At 43.1% G+C, this 16,952-nt stretch overlaps 1 protein-coding gene across 1 annotated transcript in view; it reads right to left on the bottom strand.

The window, feature by feature from the left end:
* LOC135557699 (tyrosine-protein phosphatase non-receptor type 14-like) overlaps positions 1 to 16,952 on the bottom strand; it is a 93,736-nt gene that overhangs the window by 45,405 nt on the left and 31,379 nt on the right. The window contains 1 exon segment of the mRNA XM_064991221.1: positions 7,107 to 7,282. Within this exon segment, the coding sequence (XP_064847293.1) occupies positions 7,107 to 7,282 (176 nt within the window).

Raw genomic sequence — 16,952 nt, 5'->3', positions numbered from 1 at the left:
ACCCATGGCGGCCCCAATCCGGTGAAGAACGGTGGTGTGATGGAGGACCCTCTCCCATCGGTCCATCCTCTCCATCATCTGACCCATGGCGGACCCAATCCGATGAAGAACGGTGGTGCTGGTGGAGGGGCCCTCTCCCATCGGTCCATCCTCTCCATCATCTAACCCATGGCGGACCCAATCCGGTGAAGAACGGTGGTGTGACGGAGGGGCCCTCTCCCATCGGTCCATCCTCTCCATCATCTGACCCATGGTGGACCCAATCTGGTGAAGAACGGTGGTGTGATGGAGGGGCCCTCTCCCATCGGTCCATCCTCTCCATCATCTGACCCATGGCGGACCCAATCCGGTGAAGAACGTTGGTGTGATGGAGGGGCCCTCTCCCATCGGTCCATCCTCTCCATCATCTGACCCATGGCGGACCCAATCCGGTGAAGAACGGTGGTGTGATGGAGCACCCTCTCCCAGATGGAAAGTCAGATGGATATGTGTAAATTAGATGGAAAGCCAGATGGATATGTGTAAATTAGATGGAAAGCCAGATGGGTATGGGTAAATTAGATGGAAAGCCAGATGGGTATGGGTAAATTAGATGGAAAGCCAGATGGGTATGGGTAAATTAGATGGAAAGCCAGATGGGTATGGGTAAATTAGATGGAAAGCCAGATGGATATGTGTAAATTAGATGGAAAGCCAGATGGGTATGGGTAAATTAGATGGAAAGTCAGATGGATATGTGTAAATTAGATGGAAAGCCAGATGGATATGTGTAAATTAGATGGAAAGCCAGATGGAGATGTGTAAATTAGATGCACATTCAGTCATGATATTAATGTAGCATAGGCTGTGCTGCAGCAAATGTAGGTCTACCTGTTACAAGACAAAAGATTCCCATGATGAGATGATATGTCTACATGCATTGTGAACTGCATTCCACACTGAGATGGGCTGTCTGTCCCCACTCTGACCGTTGATGATTGATCACGCAGAAAGCAGAGAAGGCTGTAGAGAAGCCAGATTTAGACATCACATATCATTTAGCAGTTACACTTCATGTCATGCCGTTCATATAAATAATTTATTAGAATTTACTGGATTCCCACAGTTATTTATCACGGGAAATGGGAGTGGGTTTGGGTGGGAAATTTCTGTAAATCTCAGTAAACCGGTTCCTGCTATTCAACCCTAGTTTGTGCTGTCTGGGGTGTGTGGACTAGCTCTCTGAGCTCCACCATCTCTCTCTCCAGCTCTGTGGATTTATCTCTCAACAATAGAGGAGCAGTGCAGTAGTGGGTCTGTTCAGTGCTATAGGTTGATTCTCCTTTTGGGGCTGCACGTCTGCGGGGCAATTTGCGGTGGGGGTGTGATTAGACTCGCTCAGGATGGGGGAGTCGTCACCAAGAGTGAGCTTCTCCTGCTGCGCTCTCTCTTTGATCCCATAAAAGTCCTGCTGAAATTGTTTGAGTTTGCCATGCACCATCCCTGTTCAAGCCTTGTACATGTTGGCAGAGGTTGTTTCAGTTTCATGGTCCTCAATGTCTAGTATTCTGAGTTTCCACCATCGACATCTGTAGAATCTGTTGGATTATAGCTTAAAATATACTTGTTCATGTTCAAGAATTTATTGAGTACTTTACACGTATAAGAAATGTATATGTTGGAGTCAATGAAGGGTGAATAGGAACTTGCTGTATGGAAAGTTACTGAGTGAGACAAGGGGGAGTGTAGAAAGTTAATATTCTGTTCAAATGGAATATTTGGAAGGAGGCAAGGAGCAACAGACTCGTTTCAGTTCCTGATAAGGCAGGTCAGTTGCTGAGGATCTAGGACCATGTGGGATGTGGAACTCAACTCGAGATAAGGTCAACAGTTAAAGAGAGAAGACACTGCTCGGAGGGGGGCCACACACACACACACACATTTCTAAACCCATGAGGGTCCTATACTTAGGCAGGGCCATGACAATACCAGTAAGATGAACCTAACAACAGAGAAGGAGTGTCTATCTTAGACATGCAAGGAGATGACTGCCTAGTTGGAAGGTATACAGATGTACTTGTGTGACTGAGCTTTTCATAGATTTTACTCTGTTTGTTCAGAACCTAACACCTCTCTCTTGAAAGAGGGGGAGTGTGCTCTTTTAGCACTGTGCCATGCCAGGGGAAGGGGTGGAAAATTAAGCTGCATATTTTACCCTCTTTCTAACAATCAGCAAATAGTGTCTCTGAATTGTCAGTGAGGAGCTTCTTTTTACACTCATTCCATGCAGTGTTATTTTTTATATCTAAGGGGTACTGTACTGTGATGACCTCTGCAAGGGAGGAAGGTATGGAGCAGAGGGCATCAGAGGCCTCTGCATTTGGGTGGGGGAGGCTGTGATGCTCTGCTGCCTTTGTTGGGTTCAAGGGTTTCACACCTCTCACTTCACACCTCAGAGCAAATTGAAGTTGCAGCCGGGACGTCTGGGCTGTCCTAGCAAGCGTTGTAGCTTAGTAGCCTACAATTAGCATCAAGTCATTATATATAACAAAATATCTAGAGATGATTGTCTTTTCATTTTTGGCTTCAGAAGTAGCTTCAGACTGAATATTACTCACTCAGGTTTGGGTTAGATGGTATTTCCAGGTTTCTGCTATGTTTCTTCTGCCGGTTTTGGTTTGCTATTCAGTTTGGAATTTTGATTTGGAGTGAAGGTTTTGATGTAGCGGGTAGTATCCTGTATAAGTCCTTGTGACTTATATACACTACCGTTCAAAAGTTTGGAGTCACTTAATAATGTCCTTGTTTTTGAAAAAAAAGCAATTTTGTGGTGCATTAATATAACATAAAATTGATCAGAAATAGTGTAGACATTGTTAATGTTGTAAATGACCATTGTAGCTGGAAACGGCAGATTTTTTATGGAATATCTACGTAGGCGTACAGAGGCCCATTATCAGCAACCATCACTCCTGTGTTCCAATTGCATTTTGTGTTAGCTAATCCAAGTTCATAATTTTAAAAGTCAACTGATCATTAGAAAACCCTTTTGCAAATATGTTAGCACAGCTGACAACTGTTGTTCTGATTAAAGAAGCAATAACACTGGCCTTCTTTAGACTAGTTGAGTATCTGGAGCATCAGCATTTGTGGGTTCGATTACAGGCTCAAAATGACTAGAAACAAAGACCTTTATTCTGAAACTCATCAGTCTATTCTTGTTCTGAGAAATGAAGGCTATTCCATGTGAGAAATTGCCAAGAAACTGAAGATCTCGTACAACGCTGTGTACTACTCCCTTCAAAGAACAGCACAAACCAGAATAGAAATAGGAGTGGGAGGCTCCGGTGCACAACTGAGCAAGAGGACAAGTACATTAGAGTGTCTAATTTGAGAAACAAGTCCTCAACTGGCAGGCTCATTAAATAGTACCCGCAAAACACCAGTCTCAACGTCAACAGTGAAGAGGCGACTCTGGGATGCTGGCCAGTTTCCCACAGCATGATGCTGTCACCACCATGCTTCATTCACTGTGGGGATGTTTTTCATCGGCAGGGACTGGGAAACTGGTCAGAACTGAACAAATGATGGATCGCGCTAAATACAGGGAAATCCTTGAGGGAAACCTGATTCAGTCTTCCAGAGATTTAGACTGGGACAGAGGTTCACCTTTCAGCAGGACAATGACCCGAAGCATACTGCTAAATCAACACTCGAGTGGTTTAAACATTTAAATGTTTGGAATGGCCTAGTCAAAGCCCAGACCTCTATCCAATTGAGAATCAGTGGTATGACTCAAAGATTGCTGTACACCAGCGGAACCCATCCAACTTGAAGGAGCTGGGGCAGTTTTGTCTTGAAGAATGGGCTAAAATCCCAGTGGCTATATGTGCCAAGCTTATAGAGGCATACCCCAAGAGACTTGCAGCTGTAATTGCTGCAAAAGGTGGCTCTACAAAGTATTGACTTTGGGGGGGTGAATAGTTATGCACGCTCAAGTTTTCAGTTTTTTTTGTCTTATTTCTTGTTTGTTTTACAATAAAAAATATTTTGCATCTTTAAAGTTGTAGGCATGTTGTGTAAATCAAACCCCCCAAAAATCTATTTTAATTCCAGGTTTTAAAGCAACAAAATAAGAAAAATGCCAAGGGGAGTGAATACTTTCGCAGGCCACTGTACAGTTTTGTAATGATGTGCAAATAGTTCAAGTACAAAAGGGAAAATAAATAAACATAAATATAGGTTGTATTTACAGTGGTGTTTCTTCTTCACTGGTTGCCCCTTTTCTTGTGGCAACAGGTCACAAATCCTGCTGCTGTGATTGCACACAGTGGTATTTCACCCAATAGATATGGGAGTTCAGCGAAATTGGATTTGTTTTCAAATTCTTTGTGTGTTTGTGTAATCTGAGGGAAATATGTCTCTCTAATATGGTCATACATTTGGTAGGAGGTTAGGAAGTGCAGCTCAGTTTCCACCTCATTTTGTGGGCAGTGTGCACATAGCCTGTCGTCTCTTGAGAACCAGGTCTGCCTTCAGCTGCCTTTCTCAATAGCAAGGCTATGCTCACTGAGTCTGTACATAGTAAAAATATTTCCTTAATTTTGGCTCAGTCACAGTGGTCAGGTATTCTGCCACTGGTACCCTCTGTTTAGGGCCAAATATTATTCTAGTTTGCTCTGGGTTTTCTGTAAATTATTTCCAATGTGTCAAGTTATTCTCTTTTTGTTTTCTCATTATTTGGTTGGGTCTAATTGTGTTGCTCCCCTGGGGCTGTGGGGTTATTTGGTGTTTTACGTTGTACACTGAAGATATTTTTGCAGAATTTTGCATGCAGAGTCTCAATTTGGTGTTTGTCCCATTTTGTGAATTCTTGGTTGGTGAGCGGACCCTAGACATCATAAGAATAAAGGGAAATTGGTTCTATAACTTATTCAAGTATTTTTTGCCAGATCCTAATTGGTATGTCAAATTTTATGTTCCTTTTGATGGCATAGAAGTCCCTTCTTGCCTTGTCTCTCAGGTCGTTCACACACACAAACACTCCTTCTCCGTCTCTTTCTCTCTCTTTCAATTCAATTTAATGATATTTATTGGCATGGTAAACATGTTTACATTGCCAAAGCAAGTGAAATAGATAACTCCACCTCTCTCTCACACACACACAAACCCCTCAATCTCACTCAAGCGCTGGTGTCCACTTCCACCACTGTCTGACACTGTTTTTCTTAGCTGAGGTTGCTTTGGACAAGATTATCTCTCTCACACACACACACACACACACACACACACACACACACACACACACACACACACACACACACACACACACACACACACACACACACACACACACACACACACACACACACACACACACACACACACACACACAATCCCCCTCCCTACCTTCCCTACACACACCTCTTGATGTTTTGATGGTAAGTTGAAAATGGCCTGTGGTGATATAGACCCATCTGTATCTGACCCCGAGAAATTCTACACAGAGGTCAAGCCCACTACGGCAACATCAGAGGGACACATTTCACCGACATCACAAGTCAGTCTGCCCCCTGCCAGTTAACCTCCAGGCCTGGCTTTAGCAAGCTCAACAGAACATCTTTAAAAAGCCATGCAGCTTTTTACATATACAGGAATTTGGTCTAGTTTCCAGTCCAACTCTTCAAAGAGCCAGGCAGCTACTGTACTGTACCTAAATCTAGACAAGCTCAATCTGCTCATCCAGAGCCACACACATCGCATGTCATTTCATAATGCCCCCAGGCGGATTCTAAAGCCTTTAGTGAAATGGTTGATCTTCTGCTATGCCTCTGTAGCATAAGATTCAATGAAACCACTCACAGAGAAAACATTTCTCTCTCAAATAGGGAGCAAACCACTTGCTACTGCAGCAGACAATACGCTAGACAAATTAGATTGCGGTTTCATGTCTCGTAGTAAACAGAGGGAGGAATGTGTGGTGTGTGTGTCAGTATGTGTTCCTATAACTAGGATCTGAGGCCTGTTTTAATAAGCATTCTCTCTCTGTCTGTCTAGACATTGTTATGATACCCACTGCCTGCCCTGCCACTCCAAACTAACAGTCAGTCCTCTGAAGCAGGCTCAACAACAAGCCTGGGTTATAGAGGAAACACATCACAATAACACTACTTAACCAGTGTCTAGGGTGTGATACAACACCATCTAATAGAGGGTGTGGTATGGTACTGTCCTGTGGCCTGTCATGAGGCATGTGAGGCCTTGGAACAGGGACAGATAATCCGTATGGTATTGGTCCATGATAGACGATAGAAGTAGAGTGTAAGGTATTAAGGTATAGGGTGTAGTGTATGTTACCTGGTGACCTACTCCAGGTGGGACACATTGAGCACATACAAAAAGGTCAGGGACAGTAGATGGGTATGGTATGGAGCCATGGTAGTGTTTGGTTGAGGGTGTAGGGTTTAGTGTGTAGGTTTTAGGCTGTAGTGTCACCTGGTGATCCAGAGTTCGATACTGCGACCAAAACAGCCACATTTGCGACCATTTGACTTGGCAGTGCGACACACATTTTTAATTGGTCTCAAGGACGCCAGTGAAAGAATGACCTGGTCACGTTAGTTTTTGGTTCACAATTTTATTCAAACGGTAATGCGCAATTGACCAAAAATAAACGGCATGGGAATGCCCCTGTCTGTGTGTGTCAAGGCTCGATATCCGGGCCAGTCAATCATCCCCGTCAGTGGCCCATTTGTACCAGCGGAAAAAATATTGTAACAATGCTATTTTTTATCTAGGCTATATCATTGATTTAAAAAAACTGATTGATTCCAAAGCTGTTCGTTATGTCGATTATTTATCACACGCGCACTGCACACATACAGTATAGCCGAGATAATCTGTGAGGCAGAGAGAGCGCACAGATCTCAAACAGCTGGTTGATGCATGGAGCAAAGAACGACAGCGGTAGGAAAGACATTCCAAGTTATGATATCTACCAGTAGATGCTGAGGCAAGAATGGCTTTCGGTTGCAGCGTTACCTGGTCACCTGCTCAGGCAGGAAACGTTGGGGTGAAGGGTTTAAGAGTGTAGGATGTAGGGTTTAGGCTGTAGTACATAGTGTTACCTGGTGACCTCCTGCTCAAGGCGTGAAACATTGGGGACGTAGAACATGACCCCGAAGAAGAGCAGTGGCTCGTTGCCAAACTTATCCAGCTGTTTCTTCAGAGGCTTCTCCAGCTCAACCCAGCGCTGGGACTGGGGCTGGGCCTTCCCCTGGAACCACAGGCCAAAATAATGGGTCTGGGGGGGGAGACAGAGGAAGAAAGTAATGATTACACATTACAGACATACATATTATTATTGCATCTGAAAGAGGGTTACCACAGAGACAGCAGCAGCATGTCGGGAAAGGTATGGTGGTCCTGCTTGAGATACAGTGCATTTGGGAAAGTCTTTTTCTACATTTTGTTACGTTACAGCCTTATTCTAAAATGTATTCAATTTTTTTCCTCATCAATCTACACACAATACCCCATAATGACAAAACAAAATCAAGTTATTACAAATTTTAGCAAATGTATATAAAAAAAACAACTTAAATATCACCTTTACGTAAGTATTCAGACCCTTTACTCAGTACTTTGTTGAAGCACCTCTGGCAGCGATTACAGCCTTGAGTCTTCTTGGGTATGACGCTACAAACAAATGTATTTATAAAGCCCTTTTTACATCAGGCGATGTCACAAAGTGCTTTACAGAAACTCAGCCTAAAACCCCAAACAGCAAGAAATGCAAATGTAGAAGCACGGTGGCTAGGAAAAACTTCCTAGAAAGGCAGGACCCTAGGAAGAAACCTAGAGAGGAACCAGGCTCTGAGGGGTTGCCAGTCCTCTTCTGGCTGTGCCGGGATGAGATTATAACAGTACATGGCCAAGATGTTCAAACGTTCATAGATGACCAGCAGGGTCAAATAATAATAATAATCACAGTGGTTGTAGAGGATGCAACAGGTCAGCACCTCAGGAGTAAATGTCGGTTGGCTTTTCAAAGCCGAGCATTCAGAGTTAGAGACAGCAGGTGCGGTAGAGTGAGAGAGTCGAAAACAGCAGGTGCGGGACAAGGTAGCACGTCCGGTGAACAGGTCAGGGATCCATAGCTGCAGGCAGAACAGTTGAAACTGGAGCAGCAGCACGACCAGGTGGACTGGGGACAGCAAGGAGTCATAGACAGAGGCATAGTCCCAGGGCTCAGGTCCTCCGGAAGGGGAGGGAGAGAGAAGTAGAGGGAGCATACTTAAATTCACACAGGATACCGGACACTCCTTGGCCTCCAACTGCTCTTAAACGCTAGTAAAACCAAATGCATGCTTTTCAACCGTTCGCTGCCTGCACCCGCATACCTGACTAGTATCACCACCCTGGATGGTTCCGACTTTGAATATGTGGACATCTATAAGTACCTAGGTGTCTGGCTAGACTGTAAACTCTCCTTCCAGACTCATATCAAACATATCCAATCGAAAATCAAATCTAGAGTCGGCTTTCTATTCCGCAACAAAGCCTCCTTCACTCACGCCGCCAAACTTACCCTAGTAAAACTGACTATCCTACCGATCCTCGACTTTGGCGACGTCATCTACAAAATAGCTTCCAACACTCTACTCAGCAAACTGGATGCAGTTTATCACAGTGCCATCCGTTTGGTCACTAAAGCACCTTATACCACCCACCACTGCGACCTGTATGCTCTAGTCGGCTGGCCCTCGCTACATATTCGTCGCCAGACCCACTGGTTCCAGGTCATCTACAAGTCCATGCTAGGTAAAGCTCCGCCTTATCTCAGTTCACTGGTCACGATGGCAACACCCTAGCACGCGCTCCAGCAGGTGTATCTCACTGATCATCCCTAAAGCCAACACCTCATTTGGCCGCCTTTCGTTCCAGTTCTCTGCTGCCTGTGACTGGAACGAATTGCAAAAATCGCTGAAGTTGGAGACTTTTATCTCCCTCACCAACTTCAAACATCTGCTATCTGAGCAGCTAACCGATCGCTGCAGCTGTACATAGTCTTATCGGTAAATAGCCCACCCAATTTTACCTACCTCATCCCCATACTGTTTTTATTTATTTACTTTTCTGCTCTTTTGCACACCAATATCTCTACCTGTACATGACCATCTGATAATTTATCACTCCAGTGTTAATCTGCAAAATTGTAATTATTTGCCTACCTCCTCATGCCTTTTGCACACAATGTATATAGACTCTCTTTTTTTTCTGCTGTGTTATTGACTTGTTTATTGTTTACTCCATGTGTAACTCTGTGTTGTCTGTTCACACTGCTATGCTTTATCTTGGCCAGGTCGCAGTTGCAAATGAGAACTTGTTCTCAACTAGCCTACCTGGTTAAATAAAGGTGAAATAAAAAAATAAAAAATTAAAATAAGACAGAGGAGAAATACTCCAGATATAATATACTGTACCTACCCCCCGACGCAAACTATTGCAGCATAAATATTGGAGGCTGAGACAGGAGGGGTCGGGATAGGGAGCATCTCTGCACAGCTATTTTCAGGTCTCTCCAGATATGTTAGATCAGGTTCAAGTACTGGCTCTGGTGGTGCCACTCAAGGACATTCAGAGACTTGTCCTCAAGCCACTTCTGCATTGTCTTGGCTGTGTGCTTAGGGTCGTTGTCCTGTTGGAAGGTGAACTTTCGCCCAAGCCTGAGGTCCTGAGTGCTCTAGAGCAGATTTTCATCAAGGATCTCGCTGTACTTTGCCCAGTTATTATTTCCCTTGATCATAACGAGACTCCCTGTAACTGAAAGACATTCCCACAGAATGATGCTGTCACCACGAGAGGTCGACCGATTATGGTTTTTCAATGCCGATACCAATTATTGGAGGACCAAAAAAGCAGATACCGATTAATCGGACGATTTTTGTATTTATTTGTAATAATGACAATTACAACAATACTGAATGAACACTAATTTTCACTTAGTATAATACATCAATAAAATCAATTTAGCCTCAAGTAAATAATGAAACATGTTCAATTTGGTTTAAATAATGCAAAAACAAAGTGTTGGAGAAGAAAGTAAAAGTGCAATATGTGCTATCTAAGAAAGCTAACATTTCAGTTCCTTGCTCAGAACATATGGTGGTTTCTTTTAACATGAGTCTTCAATATTCCCAGGTAAGAAGTTTTAGGTTGTAGTTATTATAGGACTATTTCCCTCTATACCATTTGTCTTTCATTGACCTTTGACTATTGGATGTTCTTATAGGCACTTTAGTATTGCCAGTGTAACAGCATAGCTTCCGTCCCTCTAGTTAGCGCGCGCTAACTCGCTAGTCATTTCACTTCGGTTACACCAGCCTCATCTCGGGAGTTGATAGGCTTGAAGTCATAAACAGTGCAATGCTTGACGCACAACGAAGAGCTGTTGGCAATGGCAAAAAGCACTAAAGTGCTGTTTGAATGTTTACGCGCCTGCTTCTGCCTACCACCGTCAGATACTTGTATGCTTGTATGCTCAGTCAGATTATATGCAACGTAGGACACGCTAGATGATATCATCAACCATGTGTAGTTAACTAGTAACTATTGTTTTTATAAGTTTAATGCTAGCTCGCAACTTACCTTGGCTTACTGCATTTGCGTAACAGGCAGTCTCCTTGTGGAGTGCAACAAGAGAGAGGGAGGTCGTTATTGCGTTGGACTAGTTAACTGTAAGTTTGCAAGATTGGATCCCCCGAGCTGACAACGTGAAAATCTGTCTTTCTGCCCCTGAACAAGGCAGTTAACCCACCGTTCCTAGGCCGTCATTGAAAATAAGAATGTGTTCTTAACTGACTTGCCTAGTTATATAAAAAATATTAAAATATATATATAAAAAATATAAAAATAAAAATCGGCAAATCGGGGCCCAAAAAATACAGATTTCCGATTGTTATGAAAACTTGAAATCGGCCCTAATTAATTGGCCATTCCGATTAATTGGTCAACCTCTAGTCACCACCATGCATCACCGTAGCAATGGTGCCAGGTTCCCTCCAGACGTGACGCTTGGCATTCAGGCCAAAGACTTCATTTGGGTTTCATCAAACCAGGCTTGCGTTTGGTCGCTGGTGGTGTGGTATGCAAATTGGAGTGGGTCTAGGGTTTAGGGTTTATGGGATACTGGTGTTTATGTGAGCCATGACCAGCCTTTCAAAGTATTTAATTTCTACAGACGTGGGGGCTACGGGTCGGTAGTCATTTAGGCATTTTACCTTGGTGTTCTTGGGCACAGGGACTATGGTGGTCTGCTTGAAACATTTTGGTATTACAAACAGGGAGAGGTGGAAAAATGTCTGTGAAGACACTTGCCAGTTGATCAGAGCATGCTCGGAGTACACGTCCTGGTAATCCGTCTGACCCTGCAGCCTTGTGAATGTTGACCTGTTTAAAGGTCTTACTCACATCGGCTGCGGAGAGCGTGATCACATAGTCGTCTGATACAGCTGATGCTCTCATGCATGGTTCAGTGTTACTTGCCTTGAAGCGAGCATAGAAGTTATTTAGCTTGTCTGGTAGGCTAGGGTCACTGGGCAGCTCTCGACTGTGCTTCCCTTTGTAGTTTGTAATAGTTTGCAGGCCCTGCCACACCGACGGAGTACGATTCGAAGCCAGTATAGTTCGATATCTGTTTTTTATATTTGATTAATTTGCAAAAAAATATTTAAAAAACTTGTTTTTGCATTGTCAGTTGGGGAATTGTGTGTAGATTGATGAGGAAAACATTATTTTAATCCATTTTAGAATAAGGCTGTAATATAACAAAATGTGGAAAAAGTGTAGGGGTCTGAATACTTTCCGAATGCACTGCATCTGTTGTCTTGGGATGTTGTTGTGATTTGTTGTGGACAATGATAAGTAGAGGTCAGGTCATTTATCAATATTGTGTAGAAACTATTCTACAATACCACTTAAAAATCAGAATTTTAAATGTTCGTAAAAAATAACAATTGTTATTTATCAAACAATCCTATCCACGTCATGCGCACATCGGTAGGAGGTAAATGTTAATAAATATCCAAATGTCCTCAGCCTCAGTGCTCGTGAACGACCTTGGCTATTTGCATTTCAAAATGCCCCTAAATAACCATGAGTGAACAGGGAGTCAAAACCATCCCTTCAAAGATGGTGGGAAAATATAACACTATGCCATGAAATAGCCAACAACGGCGCAACCAAAATAAACGTAGGATTACTCTTTTTCGAGACTACATTAGAGGTGCTAGTGTGAAGAAACTGAATACAACCACAAGGTTTTATTAGGCTTCAGTTGAGGTTAAACCCCCCCCAAAAAAAAGAAGAAAAAAAACAGCTACAAAGAGAAGCCCATTAGGACAATTCAAGTTGATTAGCAATGGCAAATTTACTTCAAATGAGTAGGCAACACTCAACAATCAGCCATCCATCCTATAGGCCAACATGGCTGTTCTGCAGAATGAACGAGTTGTCCATTCCATCTTGCCACCACATTGAGCAGTGTTTTTTGCGCATCACATAACCTATCACCAGCACCTCAAGAGTGGAAGCCTTTTCTGTTCACATATTTGAACTCTTTTTGGTATGGTGCTTTTATGGCTGTGTGTGTGCAGTCTATTTCTCCGTTCGCATTTCTGAACCAATTGATGGTAAAACAAACATCAATTGGTTCCCAAATTGATGTGCACTGGAATGGCGTGTGTTCTCTCTTTCTAAAGTAGGAATTAAATCCTCGCAAAGATCCTATATGATTGGTTTTGTGAAACAATATCTGATGAGCCAATCTGTACTTTCTGGAAAAAAAGTCCTACCGATCTTTAAAAAACGCACTGTGCAAAAAGCATTGTGTGACAAATCTGCCAACACAGATCAGCCATCTCTTTCCATTTCCATTATCTCAGTCTTTTATAGTATTTCAACAAAGGTTTCACTTTCACACGTGCCTCTAATTCAACAAATGACTGTACTTTATATGGATTATTATCGTAACAAATGCACTGACGTGGACAAAAGACATCTAGCCTTTCAAGATGTTTCACGAATTCAAAGTGGATATACAATTAATTCGAAAAATAATTTCATCAATACTCTCCCAATTTCAACATATATTTCCCAATGCTTGACAAGCAGCTTCTACCACTTGGCACTGTGCCTCTGCATGCTCATGGCAGTGCATACATTTATGTTCATATTGATACATTTCACACTTTGTATGGAAATAACCCCACACATGGTTCACGCACAGATGTGTGTATACACATGGTTAAAAAAATGAGGCCCCAGGAGTGTCTAGTTGGACTTCAGTTGGATTGAGAATAGAATGTTCCAAATCCAACAGTACTGCTGTTGAAATAAAAAAAATACCTCTATATGTGTGTGTGTGTGTGTGTGTGTGTGTGTGTGTGTGTGTGTGTGTGTGTGTGTGTGTGTGTTCAGCACACCTGTTTCTAAAGGCCAGGACCAGGTGCAAAGTAATTATTTGTTATGTGCGTCAGAGTGTGACCTTAAAGTAATTGTATGTGTGGAGTGTGTATGTGTCACCTGGAATCCTCAACTTTGCTGTATCGCTTTAGGTGATACACACACACTCACACACTTCACACGGAACACACAAGTCCATCCGCTTCCAGACAGCCTATTGAATTGAAATTAATTACATTCCAGATCCACGCAAAAGTATGTGAATACACCTTCAAATGAGTGGATTTGCCTATTTTAGCCACACCTGTTGCTGACATGAGTATGAAATCAAGCACACAACCATGCAATATCCATAGACAAACATTGGCAGTAGAATGGCCTAACTAAAGAGCTGTCATTTTTATTTTACCAGGCAAGTCAGTTAAGAACAAATTCTTATTTTCAATGACGGCCTAGGAACAGTGGGTTAAATGCCTGTTCAGGGGCAGAACGACAGATTTGTACCTTGTCAGCTCGGTGATTTGAACTTTCAACCTTGCGGTTACTAGTCCAACGCTCTAACCACTAGGCTACCCTGCCGCCCCAGGGTAGCCTCATAGGATGCCACCTTTCCAACAAGTCAGTTCGTAAAATTTGGCTCAGCCGTTAGGAGCAACAATGGCTCATCCGCAAAATAGAAGAGTATACAAGCTCAGAGAACGGGACCGCTGAGTGTGCGCAGCGCGTAAAAATCGTATGTCCTCGGTTGCAACACTCACTTCAGAGTTCCAAACTGCCTCTGGAAGCAACTTCAGCAAAATAACTGTTCGTCGGGAGCTTCGAGAAATGGGGTTCCATGGCTGGAGCCGGTAAAGCTCCAGCCATTTGACTCTGGAGCAATGGAAACGTGTTCTCTGGAGTGTTCTCTGGAGTGATGAATCACACTTCACCATCTGGCAGTCCGATGGACGAATCTGGATTTGGCGAATGCCAGGAGAACGCTAACTGCTCCAATGCATGGTGCCAACTGAAAAGTTTAGTGGAGGAGGCATAATGGTCTGGGGCTGTTTTTCATGGTTCAGGCTAGGCACCTTGGCTCCAGTGAAGGGACATTTTAACGCTACAGCATGAAATGACATTCTAGGAAAATCTGTGCTTCCAACTATGTAGCAACAGTTTGGTAAAGGCCCTTTCCTGTTTCAGCATGCACAAAGTGAGGTCCACACAGAAATTGTTTGTCGAGTTCGGTGTGGTAGAACTTGAATTGCCTGCACAGAGCCCTGACCTCAAACCCATCAAACACCTCTGGGATGAAATGGAAAGCTGACTGCGAGCCAGCCCTAATCGCCCAACATAAGTGCCCGACCTCACTAATGATTTTGTGGCTAAATGGAAGCAAGTCCCTGCAGCAATGTTCCAACATATAGTGGAAAGCCTTCCCAGAAGAGTGGAGGCTTTTATAGCAGTAAAGGGGGGACCAACTCCATATTAATATTCATGATTTTGGAATGAGATGTTCAACGAGCAGGTCCACATACTTTTGATAATGTGGTGTACATACAGTTGAAGTCGGAAGTTTACGTACACCTTAGCCAAATACATTTAAACTCAGTTCTTCACAATTCCTGACATTTAATCGTTGTAAAAATTCCCTGTCTTGGGCCAGTTAGGATCACCACTTTATTTTAAGAATGTCAAAATAATAGTAGAGAGAATGATTTATTTCAGCTTTTATTTCTTTCATCACATTTCCAGTGGGTCAGAAGTTTACATACACTGAATTAGTATTTGGTAGCATTGCCTTTAAATTGTTTAACTTGGGTCAAACGTTTAACGTAGCCTTCCACAAGCTACCCACAATAAGTTGGGTGAATTTTGGCCCATTTCTCCTGACAGAGCTGGTGTAACTGAGTCAGGTTTGTAGGCCTTCTTGCTCGCACACGCTTTTTCAGTTCTTTCCACAAATTTTCCATAGGATTGAGGTCAGAGCTTTGTGATGGCCTCTCCAATACCTTGTCTTTGTTGTCCTTAAGCCATTTTGCCACAACTTTGGAAGTATGCCTTGTGTCATTGTCCATTTGGAAGACCCATTTGCGACCAAGCTTTAACTTCCTGACTGATGTCTTGAGATGTTGCTTATTTTGTGAAGTGCTCCACACCCTCCTGCAGCAAAGCACCCCCACAACATGATGCTGCCACCCCCGTGCCTCACGGTTGGGATGGTCTTCTTTGGCTTTGCAAGCCTCCCCCTTTTTTCTCCAAACATAACGATGGTCATTATGGCCAAACAGGACCCTTTTTGTTTCATCAGACCAGAGGATATTTCTCCAAAAAGTACGATCTTTGTCCCCATGTGCAGTTGCAAACCGTAGTCTGTTTTTTTATGGCGGTTTTGGAGCAGTGGCTTCTTCCTTGCTGAGCGGCCTTTCAGGTTATGTTGATATTGGACTCGTTTTTACTGTGGATATAGATACTTTTGTACCAGTTTCCTCCACCATCTTCACAAGGTCCTTTGCTGTTGTTCTGTGATTGAATTGCACTTTTCGCACCAAAGTACATTCATCTCTAGGAGATATTATGCGTCTCCTTCCTGAGCGGTATGACAGCTGCATACTATTGTTTGTACAGATGAACGTGGTACCTTCAGGCATTTGGAAATTGCTCCCAAGGATGAACCATAGGTCTACAATTTGTTTTCTGAGGTCTTGGCTGATTTCTTTTGATTTTCCCATGATGTCAAGCAAAGAGGCACTGAGTTTGAAGGTAGGCCTTGAAATACATCCACAGGTACACCTCCAATTGACACAAATAATGTCAATTAGCCTATCAGAAGCTTCTAAAGCCATGACATCATTTTCTGGAATTTTCCAAGCTGTTTAAAGGCACAGTCAACTTAGTGTATGTAAACTTATGACCCACTTATGACCCACTGGAATTGTGAATGAAAAGTGAAATAATTGTTGGAAAATTGCTTGTGTCATACACAAAGTAGATGTCCGACTTGCCAAAATAGTTTGTTAACAAGAAATTTGTGGAGTGGTCGAAAAACTGACTCCAACCTAAGTGTATGTAAACTTCCGACTTTAACTGTACATACACACACATACACACAGTCTCAGACACCCATCAATCACACACTCCTGGCGCTGTCAGGATGAGCTGTGGTGAAAGATGAGACACATCAGCAATGAAAGGAGAGAGAAAGAGAGCGAAAGAGAGAAAGATAGTTATTTTTTGACCATAGTCAGGCCTGCCGTGTAGGTGTGGTGTTTGGGTAGGTGGGGAAGAGAGGGGGTAGATAGAGGTAGGGGGGTAAATGGAGGGGAAAGGGGGTTAGACAGAGGCCGAAGCGGGGGTGTGACTGTACCCTGTATTTATGACATATCTGATGCCTGGGAAATATCACAACATTGTGTGAGTACGCACTACATTGCCTCTCTCACATACATGCATGGCACAAAGCAGGCATTCACACTTACACACACACACAAGTACACACAGGTTCACACAGGCATACACATACATCTGTG

The sequence above is a fragment of the Oncorhynchus masou genome, chromosome 16 (genome assembly GCF_036934945.1).
Source record: "Oncorhynchus masou masou isolate Uvic2021 chromosome 16, UVic_Omas_1.1, whole genome shotgun sequence".
NCBI classification, from domain to species: domain Eukaryota; kingdom Metazoa; phylum Chordata; class Actinopteri; order Salmoniformes; family Salmonidae; genus Oncorhynchus; species Oncorhynchus masou.
Note: the sequence above shows the minus strand (reverse complement) of the source record. Positions and strands in the feature narration are given on the sequence as shown.